Source organism: Pseudonaja textilis, chromosome 2 (genome assembly GCF_049901715.1).
Source record: "Pseudonaja textilis isolate UNSWEBS1 chromosome 2, rPseTex1.2, whole genome shotgun sequence".
NCBI lineage: Eukaryota > Metazoa > Chordata > Lepidosauria > Squamata > Elapidae > Pseudonaja > Pseudonaja textilis.
This window is the reverse complement of record NC_141991.1, coordinates 97,244,203-97,265,770: the sequence shown is the minus strand read 5'-3', so window position 1 is coordinate 97,265,770 and position 21,568 is coordinate 97,244,203. Positions and strand designations below refer to the sequence as shown.

The 21,568-nt window shown below is 43.2% G+C and overlaps 1 protein-coding gene and 1 long non-coding RNA gene across 2 annotated transcripts; one reads left to right on the top strand and one right to left on the bottom strand.

Moving 5' to 3' along the window:
- The first annotated feature begins 3,545 nt into the window (after window positions 1–3,545).
- Window positions 3,546–6,256, top strand: LOC148126969 (uncharacterized). Its single transcript, XR_015741771.1, has 2 exons — window positions 3,546–5,422; window positions 5,566–6,256. It is a non-coding gene; the product is annotated as an uncharacterized LOC148126969 (long non-coding RNA).
- Window positions 5,554–16,378, bottom strand: LOC113433475 (CCN family member 1-like). The gene is made up of 5 exons (XM_026696089.2): window positions 16,052–16,378; window positions 14,769–14,985; window positions 12,188–12,514; window positions 8,333–8,538; window positions 5,554–6,468 (listed from the first exon to the last, which is right to left on the bottom strand). Exons 1-5 carry the CDS (start codon window positions 16,100–16,102, stop codon window positions 6,160–6,162), a joined length of 1,110 nt encoding a protein of 369 aa, XP_026551874.1. The 5' UTR covers window positions 16,103–16,378; the 3' UTR covers window positions 5,554–6,159.
- Window positions 16,379–21,568: the final 5,190 nt, after the last annotated feature.

Here is a 21,568-nt window from a genome sequence, read left to right as displayed (position 1 = left end):
TTAAAGTTAGCAGGAAGGAATGTTGGAAGAAATATCCTTCTGGGTTCAGTTCCAAGTGGGGAAAAAGACACTGGAAACGTGGAGGCTGTTTGGAAGGTTTAATGGTGGACAGGAGGACCACATGGCTTGGAGCTCCAGAGTGAAAAGGAAGGATGATCACCTGCTTCAAGGTGAAGGAAGAGATCAAGAAAAAGGGCTGATATGATGAGAGTGCCTGGGTTTTATAACCTTTGTTGGGATTTGAATTGGAGCTTGTATTCTGATTGGTTGTCAGACTCCCATGGGGCCATGCAGGGGCAACTCTGTAGGCTGTCCTGAGCTCTAGGCTTGGTTGAGCCTTGCTGGATGATGATGCACCGAAAAGGGCTTTTGAGCAATTGCTATAGCTTTACCTGGAGATCTTTGTTATGTAAAGTATTCTGGCCCAGGCCTTAATGGCCCACCCATTAACAAAGGTGGGGGAGGAGCTTCTACTTCTGAGGTGAATTTCTGCTTCTGAGTTTCTTTTTTTTTTTTTAGAGGAAATATTCTGCCTTTTTAATATTTCCTAGGATATTTCAATTTTCTAGGAGAGGTGTGGGTGCCAACTTCCTACAGGAAGACATGCTAAACTGAATGTTTCCCCATCACTGAATGTTTCCTCCAGCCCAGCCTAAACATTACAATAGCTGCCCAATTGTTTTATCTTAGAAAATATCCTGATCTTCTTTTATAAATATATATTTATATATAATATCAATATTTATTAATACTTTTATACTACTTAGTAAAAAATAAAAATATATATTTTTGTTGACATGGCAAAACAGAAGAATAATGAAAATGTCTTCCAAAATTGCTTCTTAAAATTATCTCATTGTTTGGAAGAATGTCCAAAACATTATATAAATATAACATTATTATATCTGACCGTCCTTCAACCTTACCTAAAAATCTGCCAACTCTTGCAGCCTATTGGAAGAAGAGAATCATTGAGATATTGCCTCTACAAGGACAGGGAGCAATATCACAGGAAGTGAAGCCGCAGGATTTATATTACTGTAGCAGGGTATAATATAAATAGTATAATTACTATAATATAACAGATGTGTTCTATGCTATAATTCCTATTGTAATTGGAGAAGGGAGGTTGGTTATGGGAAGAAAGTAAATTGTCTGCATGCAAAGTCAGGACAAAGAAAGTTGGCGCCTCTGTTATGATAAGTGAAGCTGCCTATTAAAACACAGAGAAAACATTGCTGAAAGCCTTTCATTTGTTTTATCTCCTCTTTATGATTCTTGAGATAGTTTTGATAGCAAAAAAATAATTTTCACAAGTTCTATTAGCAGTCTTAACCAGATCTCAGTCCTAGAGTGAATACTTAAGAGTTGTAGGTCTTTCCTGAATGATCATGGAGATCAAAACACAATATCATAATTATAGTTTAGATAAAGAACTCAGCAAAGAATAGTATTTGGGTACCTGGATCATAGACTGAAAATCCTTGGTAATCTGCTGTTCAATTGAAACCAGAACTTTTCGCATTGGGACTAATGGATAGATAATTAGAAAAAAAGTTAAAAGGTTGCTTTTACATACAATCACTGCTACAAAATTATTATATGCACAAAAATGGAAAGACTCTGAAATATTCACAGTTCAGGGATGGCTGGTGAGGATGACAGACTTTTGAGATCAAGAAATTTAGTTGCCTAGCTAGGAAAAAGACAATAACTATATTTGTGACTGGAAACCACTTATGGGCTTTTTGCTGAAACAAGAAAAAATGAAGTTGTGATTTATGGATTTGATGATTGGAAAGATAAAACTATAGAAAGAAGCAAATTCTGCTGTAATCATAGAGAAAGGGTATAAAGGTACTTGCAACAGCTATTAAGAAAATCAGAAACTTCTTTATAACTTTGTCTTCTCTATTTCTTTCTTTGCACATTTTTACTTCTAAATTTCTCTCAAAATTTGTATTGTTTTTATTTTAAAATTCCTTTAGTGTTTATATGTGTGTGTGTGTTTACGTATGTTGGTTTGCAAAAATTATCTGTTTACGCATGTTGGTTTGCATTTAGTATGTAGGGTTGCTCTGAAATTATCTTCACAGCAACTCTTTGAGGTGAAGATAATGTTATTCACCCAACCTCTATCTTCATCCAACTGTTTAATCATTATACTAAATGAACAATGAGGGACAAAAGAAACATTGATCTCTCTAGATTTTACCAGAAAATAATCCTGCTGTGATTATTCTTTTAAAAATAGATGTCGGGTTATAACCTCAACTCATTCCTATGTTCTTATCATGATGACTAGAACTGACTGGATCTTGATTCAACAACATTTGGTGGAGCACATTTTCCCCAACCTAGTCTTTTCCAATTATTTTTCCACAATTAGGAAAAGATTTAAAGAATACTGGTAATTGTAACACAATAGGGGACTGTAAACCGGTTATTAATAGTGTTGGGTAGGGGTGTGCTCCAATAGTATTGATCCTTCTAATCTCCAGCTATGTCAGCTTATAACTATGTTTCCTTAGAAATAGGGTCTGTGGACCTAATTTACTAGCACATGTGTACAAGTGCATGTCTGCATTCTGCTAAGTACACAGCAAAACCTACCTAAAGAAATGCAGCAAAATAAGTCCCACAAATGCAGGGCTAATCTAAAAAAAAAAAAACTCTGTTGAACCTGCATCCCTGAAGCAAACACATTTAAATCTGATTTCCAAAACTCTGCACAGGGTTTGGCAAAATTGCCTTTGAATATTACAGCTCAGGAGGAATGCTTTACTTGGCAATACTCATCAGCAGGTTTGTTTGTTTGTTTTTCCAAATGGGCGTTGTTTCAACAATTATGCCTCTGTCTTCTGTTGCTGTGCTTCCAGATCCTGGGGAAATTACTCGATTAATTATTCAATACCTGTTGATGTTTTCTGTAAAATGAGGGGGGACTCAGGGGTTTATCTGGAAGGAATCAGGAATTTCCTTGCTCTGCTCCAGATATTCAGAAGTATTTTCAGTGGTGGAATTCAAAAAAATGTACTACCAGTTCTGGTGGGCGTGGCAGGGGAAGGTTACTGCAAAATCTCCATTCCCTCTCCACCCCACTAACCTGCTTTCCAGCTCCGTTCTCCTGTGCAGGGCAACAAAAGAAGACCCAGTCGATCAGCTGGGACTCAGGAGGCAGAGAATAGATGGGTGAGCCAGTCAGAGGTGGTTTTTGCCAGTTCTCCAAACTACTCAAAATTTCCACTACTGGTTCTCCAGAACTGGTCAGAATCTGCTGGATACCACCTCTGAGTATTTTACTTCTCTCAATTTTCTTCTTTAAGGGGTTGTATATCTTCCACCAAAGGGCAATGGGAGAGACATGACAATGGATGGACTCCAGTAGGAGTCTGAAAGCTTGGCAAACTAAAACTCTGGTCCCGGTGACCGACTCAGATTGAATCCTGCAGCATTATCCTGTGACACTTATATTCGCCTTCATTCGTGGACATGACAATGTACAGAATTATAGCCACATAATCTTCATTGAAACAAAGGATCAGCATAAGTTTGAATAAAATATATTTTAAAATAGCAGAAGCATTCCAAATAAGGCCAGGTCCTGCCTGTTCCCTTACAGATTTGGGAGGGAAAAAATCCAAAGTACAATTCCAAAGCAAGTAGCATAGCAATGCTCATTCCCCACAGCCCAAGAATAGTCAGCTACTTTTACTATAACCATCTCTAAAGTCATTTTGAGAGAGTTGCAGATTCAGAGTTGATGGTTCCAAGAATCAAAAACATGCTGGTACCTTCCAAGTGACTCTTACTTTTTCCTTAATTTGAAGCCCTCCAATGAAAGTTTTTTTTTTTTGAGGACTGCCACATAAGCCACAGATCAGCCATGTGGTGCCTGCACTCACCATGGTGTGTGGCCTCTGCTCCCAACACACACAGTTCATGGGATCCCTAAACCAAATAAGAATTAGTTTTTCATCTTAAAATAAAAGGCCAAAATAAAGATCAAAATCAGCAATAATACATTTTCACAAGGTTTTGTAATCTCAGTAGATCTGGGCTGTGTATGTTCATGTGTACACCTTACACAGCCCATCCTTGGAAGACCTTTGTCTCCACCAATTGAGAACCATTGGTGGTTCCACAATCTCTTGCCACTATTCATTTTGACTTGTAATTAAGGTGGAATACATTTAGGGGACATCAGATGCCTACAAGTGATCAAGGCAAATCCAAGTCCATATTCCATTGTCTGTCTCTGGCAGAAGATTGTTTTGGAAGCATTATATCAAGCCCATTTCGAGTATCATTTTGAAAGGGCCGTATCCTGTTTCTCTGCTACAGAGCTTTCTATCAAGCAGGAAGGGTCATAAAACAGACTAAAATGAGAAACACTGAACTATCACTGTAGCAACTCGATGATTAACATAGGAATAAAAACTTTGCATCTAGAAGGTAATGCACAGAAGGCTTCATTATGAAGCTAAATAGCCATCGCTCCAATCTATTATTGAAGCTTTTCTTTATGCAAAACAAAATTTTAAAAATCCATAAAATAATCTTTGGAGCAGAGAGTACTTTGCTGCACGTATAAATATAGGTTTTCCTAACTGTTCCAAAATGTTTCAAGTCCCTTCTAATACTGTGCCCTGGTTTGTTTGTTTGTTTTTAACATTCCTTTTGTTGTTCACCAGGACCAGAATGGGAATAGGATGTTTTTTGTTTTGTTTTTTTAAGTGCTTTTTGGCTCAATCGTTGATTGGAAAACGGACGGTATCTCAAACGCTGCTTTTTTTATACATCTCTGCTGCTGCAGCCCAACACAAAATTCTTTGTGCAACTATCATCATTGTACAAGCTTTTAAAACCAGAGATTAAAGTGGCTGCACATATAGAACAATCCTCTTTCAACTCCATTTCAACTCATTTTAAAGCCATAAAGTAATTTTGTTTTTCCTCTGTTTGAGATCTCCCTCCATGAATGTGAAGCTTAAAAGCTAGACTGGCAACAAACAGACTAGTAGCCTAACAGAGTGCAAACTAGAGGAGATCGAAAGTAGACCATGAATGAACAGTGTATACGGATTTCCCTTCCTGCTGGGTCCTTGCACGGAGCTCCTTCCTGGAAACATCTTGCCATTAGGGGGCACTGTGGGCAGTCAGGAATGTAGCCTTTGGATGTAAAGATGGGCAAACTAGCAAACCGGTTTAAACTGAAGGACAAGGAGGAAGCAAACTAAGGAGCAGAAGTAAACAATGGTGAGATAAGAAGACCCAACCAGCATCTCTTTCTGGCCAGTTGGTCAGAAAAATCACAGGAGGCTGAGGCTGGGGTGGGGGTGGGGGGAAGAATACATACTTTTGTTATCTGAGTTTTGTTTCCCGTCTCCTTTTCATTCCTTATTCATTAGATTGCTCTAAGGCAGGGGTGTCCAACCTTGGCAACTTTAAGACTTGTGGACTTCAACTCCCAGAATTCCTCAGCCAGCTTAGCTGGCTGAGGAATTCTGGGAGTTGAAGTCCACAAGTCTTAAAGTTGCCAAGGTTGGACACCCCTGCTCTAAGGTTTTATTGCCAGATCCCAAACTCATTCAGAATTGTGGCTCTTTTGAGAGACAGCTTATTCCACTACAGTTCATACTTATCTAACTTAAAATGTACTATTTCCCCCAAAAAAATCTGGGATCTTGAAAATGTCAAAACTGCCCAGTTTGGGATTTAGCAACCTGAACCACAGATCCCCCCCACCCCACCGCAGCTACCAATAGTGCACAATGCTGTGCTTCCTCAAACTTTCGAGCACGAGGGCCATGAAATAGAAATCAAATCAAATCAGAAGTCTTTGATCTTCTCCTACCATAGTAGCTTGAGACTCAGTTCCAGCCTGAGCTTGGCTGGACTGAGTAGAGAGACTGAAATCAGTGCCATTTGATCCGTTCCCACTGGATAGCCATACTCCCAACATAGCCCAATGCATTTTCCAAATACCGAAGGGTGAGGCCATTTCCAAATGCCATTTTATCTTCCGGATTTGCATTCAGGGAAGCAGAGCAACTACAGCCTGTCTTAGCTTCATGGATCAAGCAGGACGGGGAAGGGCCTGGATGATCCAAAGTAATCCATCAGAGCCATCGCCGGTAGACAGGTTGGCATGCCCTGTCATTCCAGGAATTTGTGGATGTCCCCATTCAGCTGATACTGGGGTCCCATGGCATCTTCACTCAGCAGCGGGCAGTGAGCTGCCCCACACTGGCAAGTATGGATCATCATGACTTTCTTGGTAAAACTGCTCCCATCAGGACAATGGAAAGGTACATCTAGTGTACGAGTGCGCAGAGGTACACAGCAGCGGCCATCCAGGCAGGCCCCACAGAAACTGGGCTGGTAACGACGTGGGCTCTTGCAACCAGCATGACTGAATCTCACAGGCTCTTGCACTTTGTGCGTCCTCAGGCATTTCTTGCCTTTCTAAAAAAAAGGGGGGGGGGGGAGAAGGGGGAAAGGAAAGTATTTAATGCTACCCATCTAGTCCTCTCTCAGGCCCAGACTGCTATGAATTAGTACAGCTTTCCCCACTGCAGCAACTTATTTAAAACTGCCTGCAAACATGGCCAGTAAAACTCTTATACTGTCCCAAATATCCCTGGAGAAGATTAAACTACAGACCATTTAATTAGGGTGTCTGAAGTCAGAACCACAGACCAGCATTAGTTAGGGAATGCTGACTTCAATTATTAGATACCCCATTCCTTACCCAGAACCTGGCTGCAGGAAACTCATATTTTTTTATTAATACCATGTTTCTCATATAATAAGGCCGGATCTTGTTTTTTTTTGAGCCCCGAAAAAACGGCTAGGACGTCTTGTTGGGAGTGAATTACTTTCTCTCCTCTTCCCACCCTCGCCAAGGGTGCCCCGCCAGCAGCTATGCCTCGCCACCAGCCACTCCTAACGGGCAATCATGGTGGAGCGCAGAGGGCTCCCTTACCCCCACCAAGCGCTGAAGACCCGGGTCAGCGGGTGGGTGGGGATGTCTGCCGGCAGCGTTTCAGCCGCTTCTCAGGCCTCTGTAGCTTCCACAGTTCCCACCGCTGCTGGCGCCTCTCTCACTAGCGCCGTCTCCAACAACAGCATCTGAGTCGCTCCTGCTTTTCCCTAGTCCCCGTAACAGGGAAAAAAAAAACATTTTGAGTTACATGGGAGCGCCGCACGCACTGCATTTTGGTTTAATCCCGAGCGGCTGGGTGGGCGTGAGAAGAGCCAAACGAGCCACTCTGCTGCTGCTACCCTTGGTGCTCCAGCCTCGGCCTCTGGGCAGCCCGTTCCTGCATTCCAAGCACCCAGGCTGAGCTGCAGCTGTCCCTCTCTCACCAGCGCCCTCATCTCCAACAACAGCGGCAGCAGCAGTGGGAACCGTGGAAGCATTTCAGCCGCTTCTTGGGTGGGGGAGCCACCTCTCTAACTTCCACGGTTCCCACCGCTGCTGCCGCTGTTGTTGGAGACGGCGCTGGCAAGAGAGGGACAGCTGCAGCTCGGCCTGGGCACTTGGAATGCAGGAACGGGTTGTGCACCAGGACTTTTGCAAACTTGCAGAGCCCGAGGCTGGAGCACCAAAGGTAGCAGTAGCAGACGCTCCCGCAGCTCTTCTCACACCCACCCAGCTGCTCGGGATTAAACCAAAACGCAGTGCGTGGTGCTCCCAGGTACCTCAAAATGTTTGTTTTTTCCTGTTGTTGTCTGGGGAAAAGCGGGAGCGACTCAGACGCTGTTGTTGGAGATGGCGTTGGAAGAGAGGTGCTAGCACCGGTGGGAACCGTGGAAGCTACAGAGGCCTGAGAAGCGGCTGAAATGCTGCTGGACATCCACGCTGACGCCGCCCGCCTGCTGACCTGGGTCTGCAGCAAAAGCGCTTGGTGGGGGTAAGGGAGCCCTCCGTGCTCCACCATGATTGGCCATTAGGAGCGGCTGATGGTGAGGCGTAGTTGCCCACGGGACACTCCTAATGGCAAATTCCGCCCCTTTCCCCCCCAATTTCACGTTTTAAACTAGGCCTAAATTTGGGGGGAGGGGCTTAATTTCATTTTATGCCTAGAAAAATGCTGGGTCTTCCTATTGCGGGGGGTGGGGACGTGTTGTTGGAGAAACACGGTATATACAGTACTTAATATACACATTCTGATTTCCAGAAACTGGGTTATAATTGTAAGGCCTCTTCCCCATTTGGACTGCAACTCTTGTCAACTCCACACAGCATGATCTATGGCTAGGATCAAAAGGGAAGGCTGCAGTAACCAACTCTAGCCCTCCTTTTCTTTTGGTTCTGCCATCTTACCTTTAGCTTTGAAAAATCAGGCTGCTCACAGGGCCTGACCTGACACAACCGGGTTTCTTTGATCAGCTTGCATTGGGGATTATTGCTGTTGATGCGGGTAGAGATGCCAAAACCACAACTCTTAGAGCACGGGGACCAGTGTGTGGTCTGGGCCAAGCATTTGCGCTCTTGCTTTGTATCTTGATCCTGGAAGAATGGTCTCCATGCTGAGGGGGGAGAGAGAGAAATCTCATTACTTCACCATCATAGGGATCCCAAGGGAGACATGAGCAAAACAACATCCCAGCAGCTGGGATGAGTGCACACAACAAGATGCTGTTGGTGGACCAGTGGTGGGGAGCCCTTGGTGCACTGCTGGTGAGTAGCTCAGGGCTGGGCACTTTTGGAAATTGAGCAATTATTTAGATGCTCAGATTTGTCCAGCGAAGTTCTTCTACCAAGAAGAGCCTCTGGCAGTTCTGCTACTTCACTCGGTATTTCATGAAGAGGTCAAAGCAAACCATGCACCAGATGGTTATAGCACAGAAAACCGAAGAAAGAGGAAGAAAGAAAACAAATCTGAGTTCTGGAGTTCAGGTACCAACTTTTCTGTGTTTAAAACTTTGGTGACTGAGCAATGTATCAGGTCAGTGGGGCCCACCTCATATCTGCCTTCCTCTTCCACACTCCTGTAATGTTAAGAATGTCTGGGGACATTTCTTATTTCTATTTTGCATGGAAAATTAAACAAGAGTCAGGGCTGACACTTACAGATATGTTTTTGTTTTCCTGCTGTCCTTCTGCTGGGAAGAAGTTATATTGACATAAATTGTGTTGCTCCCACCAACTACGGCAGGAGTGTCAAACTGGAGGCCTTGAGGCCGGAACCAGCCCATGGGGTGCTCAGATCTGGCCCACCCTGGAAACAGCAAAGGACCGGCCCATGGTGCTTCTGCCAACAAAAATGGGGTTCAGGGAGGCTGCACCCTCTGATTTCACTGGCAGAGGGCTTCAGGAGGCCATCACAGTTGAAAATGGAGCCTCAATGAGTGATGTCGAGCTGGCCATGCCCCTCTGTCCCCAGGCCCCACCACCCAAGATCAAACACAACCCTGATGCGTCCCTCAATGAAACCGAGTTGACACAGTATCTTCACCATGACTCAGCAACATGAAGGGGGAGTGCTACTGTTTCCCTCATGCAACTTTCAACACAAAGTAGATTTCAGGACAGTGACTGGGGGATTTCTTGCTAGTTTTTCCAGAAGGAAAACCAGTCACCTATCCTGAACATGCATGTGCAGAGTTCACTGATAAATCAACATCTAATTTTTATCATTCGCTATATGCTTCTGACAAACTTAAATCAAACTCCCAGGAAATCCATAATACTCTATAAAGCCTGCGATGGTCCAAATATTTATTTATTTATTGAATTTATATTGCCACTCATGGCAACTCGAAGCGGCTTGCAGAATGTAAAACCATATTTAAAATAAAAAACACCAAAAACTAACAAAAAGAATCAAATAAATTAATAAAGTGCAATAGAGCAAAATCTGGAAAAAATAAAATTCCAGTTCCCACCCCCTGCCCTGACAATAGCAGATTACACGAGCCATTTGATGGGCTCTATCCTGCTCTGGGTTCCCCAGGCCCGCTGGCAGAACCAGGTCTTCAGTTCCTTCCAGAAGAATATCAGAGAAGGGGCCATTCTAATCTCTGGGGGAATGATGTTCCAGAGAGAGGGAGCCACCACAGAGAAGGCCCTTTTTCTCGGCCCCACCAGGTGTATCTCCCTCAGGGATGGGACCCGTAGCATTCCCCGCCTCCCTGCTCTAATGGGTCGGATAGATGTGACTGGCAAGAGACATTCCCTCAGGTAACTGGTCCCAAGCCATGAAGGGCTTTAAAGGTAACCAATAACCACGAGATGGCAGCATCTATGAAACCATTCTTGAATCGTACCATACATTCTAGGCTACATCAAAGAATTTGTACCTCCCCATCCAAAAAGTCTGAGATCAGAAGAGCTGATTGGAAATACAGAAATGCCTGAACCAGAAAGAACTCTATGCTACTGTGCCTTTAGATCATTTGCCTCTAGGTCTTTTTTTAGTATTTTTCCCCTCTCAAGCCAATTTCTTCTGCAAATCAATTTTGATCAAGTAAACTGGTATCTTTTCTCCCTCCCATTATTCCCTGAGGGTATGTGTGCCTCTTAGGCTTTTTCTAGTTTACATATTTATTTACAATCTTCTCAACACACACACATGCGCACTGTACACACTCATATCAGATAGCAAGATTCCTGGCTGAAGATCTATCAATCTCCCGGGAGTCCGATATTGTAAAGATAAATAGACCAGGTTGCAGCCAAAACCACAATACTCATGGAGGCCCAGCGGCTCAACAACTGATGGGGAGAGCTGTTCCTATATCTGGCCTGCTGAGACAATTGGAATTGAGCTGAAAATGTCTCTGACCGTGCCACTCCAGGGCATGTCTACCTATTACATAAGTTTTGCACTCCTTCCAACTGGAATAACTAAGAATGGATCTGGATTGCCTGAGTTATAGGCTGGAGATGAGAAGGAAGTAATGCTGTTAGGACAGGGCTGTCAAATTCCTGGCCTGCGGGCCAGATGCATCACGCGCTGGCCGTGCCTACACCCAATTTAGCAAAGGGGGGAAAGTCCCGATAGGTCACGTGACACTGCCGTGATGACGTGAGTTAGATACCCCTGCGTTAGGATATGCCCCAACAAAACAATCAGCCATCTTTGTGCTGCAGCAAGCAAGATGTGAGAACGAACCCACAAAATTATCTTGCAATCCCGAGTTCTTGAGAAAATTGCACTCTGGACATCAGGTGAAAAAATACTGATATGGATGCCGTGCTTTCTGACCTCACCCTCACCACCCACAGTCATGTTTAGTAGAAATAGCAGCTGGAAACCAGAGCAAAATGCAAATAAAGTATCACATTTCATGACCCCCTGAAGAGCATCAGATTTAGATCCCAAAAGGGCAACAGGCTACTGCCATTCCTACCCCTATTTTTGTTTAGTGTTCCCATCCTACTTAGGATCACCTCCCAACACCGGGTTAGCTTTTTAATCTCTTGTTGTTGAAACAAAACTATTTTTAAGGTCAGCTCGTTCTATCCTCTGCACATCTTGTTGCTTGTATCTACACCGAGAGCTTCTGCACCGGAGACAAATTCCTTGTGTGTGTCCAATCACCCTTGGCCAATAAAGACTTTTATTCTATGCTATCCGCTCAAAGCACAAGCTTTTTGAGAGTGCGCAGACTGCACATAGGCAGTGAGAGCAGAGGGATTGCAAGACTCGACCTCAACCAGAAAATTCAACAAACAAATTTGGGAGGCTGCCTCGGCCACTGACTTTATATCCGGTCACATTTAGATTATATTGCTGCGATTTTCCATGTATTGCCCCTGTAAATCTAATCTTATTAAGACCTACTGTCTTATTTCCATTATCTTAATCATAACAGAAAGTATTCCTACAAACGGCTTCAAGAACAATATGTTTGTCCTGAAGCAGCAGAGACACTCCAGCCTTAAAAAAGATGATGACTAGTGGATATTCTGGTTAGATGCTCTGCAGCAGTTGTTCCTTTCAAAGAATACTCCTGTCCAATGCAACTCTGTGGCCTTGTAGTTACCCCATCTAAATCTTTGAAGCAATTATAAACTACAAAATCCTCTTTCCCTGTGATTTTGTCCCAACTTAACCAAGAGAAATATTTCTTTCAGTTGAATAAGGAAAGTACATGAAGTTCCTAACACCACTAACACTGGTGGGGCTTGAGTAACTCAACTTTGCTGAGTTTCTGTCTTCTGCCCACTCACCTGGCAGGTTCTTCCAGTGTCCACCTTTACCCACAAAGATGATTTCATTGTTACTGGCCTCTCCATTTGAGTTGTACTCAAAGGTGACACCTTTGTACTTCTTGGATCCTTTGCTGCACACAAATTTCTTGCAGCATTGACCGGGTACTTTAAGGAGCCGGGGACTGGGACAGCCTAGCGAAGCCAGAGGCAGTTCCAGTGGGCAAAGAGGCTGGCAACCCACCGCTCCATCAATGCAAGTGCATTGATGTTTGCAACTAGGCTGGAAGTTCTCTCCATTTTGGTAGATACGGCCGTTGTATTCGCAGGTCCGACCTTCTTGCTTTGCTGAGGAAGGGAAGAAAAAAGACGTTCCAATTTAGTTGGTGTGTGTTTAAGGGTGTAATCATATATAACATACACATTTATAAGAGAGGATCATGTCAGAAGTTACAAATTGCATGAATTACCAAGGTACTGTGTTGGGGCAAGCTATCACTAATCATGCCATCCATGATCCTTTTCTCCCCTAAGCCAGGTAATTTCTTATTAATCTATTTTCAAACAAACATACATAGGATCCTTTGAAATAGCTGCAGAAAGAAGTCTTAAATCATTCTGAACTTCAGCACAAAGATTTCCCAGCCTGCATCTAATTAGGATTTCACCTTCATAGACACCAGGGAGCACTGTTCACACAAATAGACCTGAAAAATAACCAAGAGGTACTGAGAACACTTCAAGGTCACATCCCGCTGGTCTGCGCTAACATACAACTTCAGCTGAAACTGGGAGTGGTACCCGAAACCTCAGAGTTAGATTATGCAGAAGTGAAAACACAGCCAAGTCACTGGCTATCACCTTTAGAAGTCAGAGGAAAATATTTATCTGCAGAAATTTTAGGGGCCATGTCAACAAGAGGCGAGTGTTCTAAGCTTTAAATAGACATGTGAAAACAGGATGTGAAAAACACACACAGCCTGGGATCAGGTTGCAGTGGCTTGGGAAAGGGCTGGAGGGTCTGGTGAGAATTCTAGCATAAAAAGCAATGTAGTCTTTACCTTCTTGCTCTGCTAAAAGTTGTCTTCTTTTTTACTTGTCCTATATGTGGTTATAGGGTTTCTTTTATTTCCTGTGTATTTGTCCATGGGTGTAGGGAGCTATGGCTAGGTCATCTGGAAGCCTCAGTTTTTAAAGCAAGTCTGATGCTCGTGTATGTACATCCTGGAAGTCTTATCTATGATAATAACAAAATCCATCTGCTCTACTTGCTAAGAAGCAAACCTCCTTTGGTTATGCAATCTGGTTTTCTACATGCATTCTTTCTACTTTCACTTCTGCATAGTTATTAAAAATGTCTCTTTTCTCAAATCTCTGGATTTATATCACTGCCCCGATCTCTTTGTGTACTACTCTACTATTGAGCATAGAAGTTACTAGGTACTACAGAGTGATCTTATCTGCCAGTAATCTAAAGGAAGCTGGGATAAGACACAGTATTTTGGAAACTGACTGTTCGGTCCAAGCCCAGAGACAAGACCCTGAGATCCAATCAAGTCCAATGCTAATGGACAGACTCTTACCAAACTAAAGCTGTAACTTTCTAACCTCATAGATGTATCCTGAGAGATTCCGGGGTGTGATTATCCCGAACCACTTTTCCCTTTCCGCATCCAGCTCAGGACCGTGCAGTCTCTTAATCTGGGCTTCTTTCTGGGAAAGCTCTTTGTTGCCAAAACTCTCACACTGCTCCTCCAGGTGCACATTCCATCACACTCACACAAGTTATCTTCATTAGCACTGAATGATCTCCCTATTTCCAATAACTCACCTAACATCTCTAAAAAGATATCACCAGGCATGGAGATCAGTCCAGCTCAGATTTATATGCCAAATAGCCTGGACAAACAGACCTGCCTTCTGTTAAACCATTGGTCCATCCAGCCAAATCTGTCTACACACATTGATGAGCAGTGGTGCTTTAAGCCTTCCACCAGTCATCTAGCGTATTTGGAGATACTACCTCCAGTGACTTTTGGCTTGCAAAGATTGTGCCCAATCAAATCGGCCACAAAGCAATGAATGAAGGCATATTTCTAAGACAGATGAATTTGGAACCATTCCCTGCTATAATAAAATGCTGCTGCTTGTGAAACTGAGGGTAACTAATTCACTAGGTCAAGCATTTTTCAGTGCTTAATCACCTAGAAACTTCACTGGGGGTGAACACTATATTAATCACTTAAAACCTCACTGCAATTTCTTAATTATTAACACAGGATATTGCAATAGGACAAACCTGCAGAAATCCCATTATAAAAGCTTACTCTATTGTTTTAAAGAACGACTTTAAAAAAAATCGCTAAAAATAACCCACGGATACTTCTTTCCAATTTCAGCGGTAGATTTTTAGACATATAAGTCCAGCCTGGAACTCCAACCTTCTGTCCTTCCGAGGGCCGCTTCCAGACCCCTCTTTCCAGCATGGCACCGTCCCTGATCGCCGGGAATGGAGGGAGCTGTCACCCACCTCATCTAGAAGCAGCAGATGAGGAACGGCTCCTCCAACTCCAGGCCAGGTTGCGTGCAAAGGCTTACTTACCCCAACAGATGCCCCGGTTCGCTAAGGGGTCGGCCCCAAAATTGCACTCCAGGCCTTTATGAGGATCGCAGGGCGACAGCTTGTCACAGTCCTCGTTGAGCTGGCGGGCGCACACCTGGCAGCAGCCACAGTCGTCGAAAACCGAGCTGACTCCGGGAGGGCAGCGAAGGGGAAGCGGCGCGCAGCGGCATGGGAAAGGGCAGCTGCGGCCCGCGACCTGCAAAAGAGCCGGAGAGGCCGGGAAAGGCAGTTCTTTCGGCAGGCCCCGGAGGAAGGCGTCCAGCGAACCAACTCCCAGCAGCCTCCAGGTTCAGAAGACCGGGAAGCCCCCCTTCCTGCGCCCGGCTCTTTCGGGGGCGAACGCTTTCGCTTTTCCACCCGTGGCTCCCCACCCCCACCCTCCTTTTCAAGGCGACACCGAGGTCGTTTCCTAGGGGCGCTGCGTGCCGCGCAGTCCCGGCATTCTCTCCCCACCCACCCTCCACCGACCGCGCCGGGGTCTCCATCCCGTCGACCACGCGGGGATTACAGTTCTGGAGACAAATCAAAGCGTCCGGCCGCCGAGGCAGCGGAGGCCACGCGACCGGCAGCTCTGGGGATCGACGGAGGCGGAAAACGAAACTGCTTGCGCACCCTCGACGGGCTGCTGCTTATTCCCGACCTGGCCCGGCGTGGAGCGGCCGGCTTTTAGGCAGGCGGTGAAGTTTGACCCGATCCCCTTCTTGGATGTTGTTTGTGACGGAACAAGTGCTCGGACGTCAAACGGTGTCGGGCTTCCTGCCTTGGACTAGAAAGACCTCCAAGGTCCCTTCCAAACTGTGCCCTTCTGGTCTTCTGCCAAGCCGAATTCGGTGGCCAGATGAAGCCGGAACTCGAATGGAAGGGCACCTAAACCCGTCACCTGGTAATGATCTGAGTCAAGTCAAATCCCCCCGGTGGGAAGGTCAGCACTGGGGGGCTAAGCAAGGTAGAAGCTGCTACTGGGGATTAAATGAGAATTTCCATCCTTCGGAGGTGGGTAAAAATGAGGAGCCAGATGGTTGGGGGGTGCGGGGGAGGCATATGCTGACTCTGTAAACTTCTTTAGAGAGGGCTGGAAAAGCACTGTGAAGCGGTATACAAGTCCAAGCGCTATTGCTATTTGATCCAACCCCATTATGATTTTCGCTGTTTGACAGCTGGTCATTTTTTTCCTGTCCTATTGACAATAACGTCGCACTCTTCCCCCCCCCTTCACTTGTCGAAACAGAGGAGAAAGGGCTAGTCTAGCTAAGACTACTCACCTGAGAGAAACCCAGCAGGAAAGCTACGAGGGTCAGGGCAGCCGCTCTCATTCCTGTTTGATGAGAAAAGGCGACCAGGAAGAGGGCGAATATTGCTGAAGGAGAGAAGCAAAAACACCCCGGGAAGCAAACTCCCAGCAAGACAGAATTGAGCGTTGAGGCTCTGCCTCTATAAGGTCTCAGGACCTTGGCACACCCCCTTTTCTGCTACTTCCAGTACCTACAAGTGCTATTCCCTTCTTTCTGTATTTATATTTTCCCCAGGCCCTCCCACCTACCGGGCGGAGGGCCAGTGGGAACCTCCTGTCAGCCAATAGCAACGGTGGCGCACTTCCAAACATTCCAGGGGTGGGACTTGGGGAAGGTAGGAGGGGCCGCATGAATAGAGTCATTCATAAAATTAGAAAGCCAGTGCATTCCGAGGCGATGTGCGTTTGGTCTCGCGCGGGCCAAGATGTTCCACTAGCAGAGAAGCACTTTCTATGCAAACTGCTGAATTAAGGTCCTTACTCTCATGGGGCACCTCACTGTATAGGCAATCCAGTGTGAGGAGTAGCCACAAACATTCCTGGCGTGCAAAAAAAAAAAAAAAATAGGCAGAAGGAAAACATCATGGAAGGAGAAAAAAATAAACGAAAGGAGGCCAACGCTGCCTTTCGCAGAGCGAATCTCTGATCTGACTCTTAAGGTAGATTCAAAGGCTCTAGGAACCGGGAACATCAAAGGCCTGAGATTACTAGGGAGAATCAGAATGCAGTGATGCCCGTGGGATGTTCTGTGCAGTTTTCGGGAGAATGCACAAGTGTCAGGTCAGGCTGAATTTATACCAATGAATCTGATTTAATCTTAAGTGCACATAGCACTGGAAAAAATGAGGGCTAGTACTGCAACACACAGTTATGAAGAGGAGAAGACCTGCATTTTTTCTGCTCTCAACTCCTTAGAGGGAGAAATACAATTACCTGCATACTGTGGTTCAATTTATCAACTTTCATTTTTTATGAAGCCATATGTCTATCTTTGCAGCCCTGTTTCATGAAAATGCACCTCATATGCTGAGGGAAGAAGCGCCTTTCAATAATTTTCCTCTCCCTGCCCATGTTTGGAATTATAAAATGTGGCCCATTGATCTTTGCTGTTTTAACCACAAGTGGGATGACTTTGTTCTTCATTATATTGGTTTGGGCAGGTATGCAGCTCTTTTATTGCCTAACATGTTTGATTGTAATATGATTAATAAATCTCTAAACTAAGGAAAGAGAATCATAAACTAATTTAAAAACAACCTTCGCACATCCATAAAATATAGAATGATTTCCCTGCAACAATTTCTCAGAAGAAAAATAAAAGACATTCCGTTATTTACAAATGTTTAAAAAACTTTAAGAAAACAAACTTAGATTTTATTGGCTACACAGAGTAGTTGCCTGGGTGAACAATTGGCACAGTCCTGGGGGTTATTCCTAGCTTTGATCATCTCAAAATACAATTTTCCCCATGCATCCACCCATGTTGACCTATTTTTCCATATACCCAGAAATGGGTATCCATTAATATCTTTGTAAAGGGCAGACTAGAATTAGAATGACAAAAGTGCCTGCCCTCAGGACCTCAACTGAGCCCAGCAGATGCCTGGGTGGAGTGGATCTTAATGTTGTTCTTTTGTGAGCTAGGTTTAGTTTTTTCTCAGCCAAAGACTCATCTGGCTTCCAATCATCACGACAGCACAAAAGGCTGTGCTGGCACTTAGCTTCTATGTTAAATGAATGTTAGGCTGCATATAATGACAGCATTCTTTGAATAGCTGCAAGAGTGTCACAAAGAAGGTCAAGACCTCTGATCCATCATTCCATAACTTTAAGTCATAGAATAATGGCTTTAAGTTAAATTACAGGAAAAGAGAATCCAACTGGATGTCAGAAAAATCTTCCTAACTTAAGAGTAGTTTAACAGGGGAGGCAGTTAACCAGAGAAGTAAAAGAAGTCTTCTCCCCAGCTACCACAAGTAGAGGCTGCACAGCCACTGGGTGGCTTTAATTTAGATTCTTGCTTTGAGCAAGGGACTTGCTTGATGGCCCCTCCCAATTCTATGATTCTGTGAAGTGAGTCCAATCTGTCACTTTTTACTGAAGCTTTGGGACAGGTTTAAATATGGATTTATAACTATTTAACACTTGAGGATTCAGTGCTTAATGATGCCTAAGGAAATATATTAGTTTACTTACACCAAAGGAGCATATTTTTGCCACCTTGCAATCATTGTTTGGTGACTTCTGAGTATTGTGTCCTTCTTTTGTAATCTTCCTGCTTATAATTTATGCTCAGCTCAGCAGCTGTTGCCTAGTTTTCTGAAACATGCAAAATCAACATCTCACAACACTTGCAAAGTTGCTTGCATAGCACTGCAAACAAAATAACACGATGTAAGCATCTTTCAGCTTGGCTCATACTGCTTATAGCTTTGAAAGGCAAACAGGCTATTATAACATGCACCTGAGAAGATAAGAAGAGCCCAGCAGAAATCCAGCACCAACTTGTTTGGACAGCTCCTCCCAGCTGCCATGCCTGGATACTGTGGATTGATGGAAGTGGATCGACTCTAGCCTTGTACCATGTCTATGGCAGCAAAATGGTTTCTAAATTCTGAAGAGATTCTGTTTTATAATATGTCTCTTTCGCTCGCTCACTCGCTCTTTTGGATAAGCAAGCTGCAAAAGGCATTTCAAGCTAAAATAAATGTGTTCCTTCCTTCTTTGTCTACAGCTCTAAGGTTTATACCATTTTCCTGACCTTCTGTTTTCAGACATTTCTTTCTGGCTATTCTGATTTCATTGAATTACTCCACATCCATTTAAGGAGCTACCTCCAAAGTAATTCTCTGAAGTATATGCCTAGCCATAGCCAGAGGTATAGGAAGGCCTTCCTGAGCTTTCACAAGCACTATTTTTTTGTCTTAAATTTATCCTGCCAAGTACTCTTCCCTTCCCAACAGCTTTGATTTCACCAAATTATAAAAAAGATGTTGAGACTCTAGAAAAAATACAGAGAAGAGCAACCAGGATGATTAGGGGACTGAAGGCTAAAACATACAATGAACGGTTGCAGGAACTGGGCTTGGCTAGTCTAGTAAAGAGAAGGACCAGGAGAGACATGATAGCGATCTTCCAATATTTGAGGGGCTGCCACAGGGAAGAAGGGGGTCAAGCTATTCTCCAAAGCACCTGAAGGCTGGACAAGGAATAATGGATGGAAACTGAACAAGGAGAGATTCAGCCTGGAAATAAGGAGAAACTTTCTGACAGTGAGAACAATCTACCAATGGAACAGCTTGCCCTTGGAAGTTGTGGGAGCACCATCACCGCGATCATGCGCAATTTCTGCTTGCGCTCACTGCTGGAGTACCCCGAGCCAGCCAGCTTTGGGACTATAGCCACCCCGTAGAGGTAGCTGAAGATAGGGGAGATCTGGCAGGGGTCGGGGGGAATCGCAACTCCCCTCCGCAGCTAGCTTAACTCCCTTTTCCGAAAGCGGTAAGAGCGGCGGTCAGAAATGGCCTCCACAAAGAAGCACTCATCCGGAAAAGAATGTGCAGGAGGAAGCTGAGAAAGGGAAAGTTTTGGTTGACCGGGATAACAAGCAACATTCAAGATACCCTGGAATTTTAATTTTATCAAAGATACATCGTTCCCAAAGAAGATCTGGAAGCAGCGAATGAAAGTGAAAAGGGAAAGTTTTTTTTTTCTCACTCTCCTTCCTTACGGTGACAGCAGATGAATGAGAAATTGGAAAAACCTGCTTTGGCATCAGCAGGTAATTAAACTGGAAAATTAAAGCCAAGGGGACAATAAAGATTTCTGAACACTGAAAAAAAAATTTTTTTTTGCTGTAAGTGGGAAGGGAGAGGAAAAGAATTAAGATTAAGAGTTTGCTGGAGGAGGCTGCTTGGAACTTAAGAGACTAGAGCTAAATTGTAACAAGACTTCTAAAAGATACATTTTAATTGGTATTTTGTAACTGAATTGTAACCCCAGGAAGAGAAAGTGAAAAAAAGAAGAAAGTGTTAAATGAAATAGCCTGTGTGTATTTGGACTGTTTGGGGACTTTGGGACTTTGGGAAATTATTATTTGAATGATTAAAAACATTTGGGTTGTTTAAAAAAAATTCTTACAATGGCATTACTTGTTGATGAACTGAAAATGGAATTCAAAAGGCTAAAATAAGAGGAACAAGAAGGGAAGGGCTCTTCTGGATCTGTTTTTCATTTTGTAGAAATGGCGATTTCTACCTATCAGCAATTACAAGAACAAGAAAGCTTGGATGATGAAGAAGAAGCCATCTTTAATGAACAAACAACTTTAGTTGGGGAAGAAAAGGGAAAGAGGGGAAAGAGAATTTAAGATTTAAAAAAACAACCAAAAAAGGGAAAAATTGATACAATGTCAGAAAGCAACAGAAAAGAGGAATACAGAAGAGGGTGGAGATTAAGAGGGTGGAGATCAAGAGATGGGGTGGGTAAAAAGGCTAGACTGGAGAAGAAAGGAGGGGAAAAAAGGAAGAGAAGTTACAAAGGTTTGAAACAAGATGTAAAGAAGCAGGATTTATTCAGAGATAATGGGTAAAAATATAGTTTTAAAAGAGATTCTGCAAAAGTACATAAGACTGTATTGTCGTATTTGTATTTGAAATAATGTTAGAAAACTGGAACACTATATGATTATAAAATGGGATAAAATATTAAAAGGAATGTGTAAAATGCTTAAGATTTAATGATAGTTTAATTTGCTATGGATTATTGATTTAATTATATTATAAACTTACCATTTTCCTATTTTAAAATATAGTATGTAGCTTTAGAATGTACTAAGCAGAATCAGAATGGAAACTATATTATTTTAAGTGTTAAATTTAGGGGAAAAATATAAAGGCATAATACTTCAATCAGTGATTACAGGAAAAATTTTGTGTTAATGAGAAAAGATAATTAGATAATTGAAATAGAACAGACAAATGATACAAGCATAATGATTTAAATTGAGATGAAATAAATAAGATAGAATTAAGAGAGTAAAAAAAGGGGAGAAGCTATATAGAAAATGTAGAATGATAAATAAGATATGTATAATGTGAGCATGAATTTGATTTATGTCTGTATAAAAAGATGTAACCCAGGACTAAGCCGCTTCCCAAAAAGAAGTTTTATGTTTTGTGTTTTGTTTGTGTATGTTTGCTTATTGAAAATTAATAAAAAAAAATATTTAAAAAAATATAAAGAAGAGGAACAAGAAGGAAAGGGCTCTTTTGGCTCTGTTTTTCATTTTTTAGAAATGGCAACTACAAGACTACAAGAAAAAAGAAGATTGGGATGAAGAAGAAGCCATCTTTAATGAACAAGCAACTTTATCTGGGGAAGAAAGGAGAAAGGGAGGAAAGAGAATGGAGAATTTAAGACTTAAAAAAACAACCAAAAAAGGGAAAAATAAGATGAAAAGTGGATACAGTGTCAGAAAGCAACAGAA

What these genes read in the sequence shown, in the direction of transcription:
- LOC113433475 (XM_026696089.2), bottom strand. Translation starts at nt 16,102, where the DNA reads ATGAGAGCGGCTGCCCTGACCCTCGTAGCTTTCCTGCTGGGTTTCTCT. An exon ending in TCCTGCTGGGTTTCTCTCAG is followed by an intron (nt 14,986 to 16,051) that starts GTGAGTAGTCTT and finishes GCTCTTTTGCAG; the next exon opens with GTCGCGGGCCGCAGCTGCCC. An exon ending in ACACTGGAAGAACCTGCCAG is followed by an intron (nt 8,539 to 12,187) that starts GTGAGTGGGCAG and finishes CTCCCCCCTCAG; the next exon opens with CATGGAGACCATTCTTCCAG.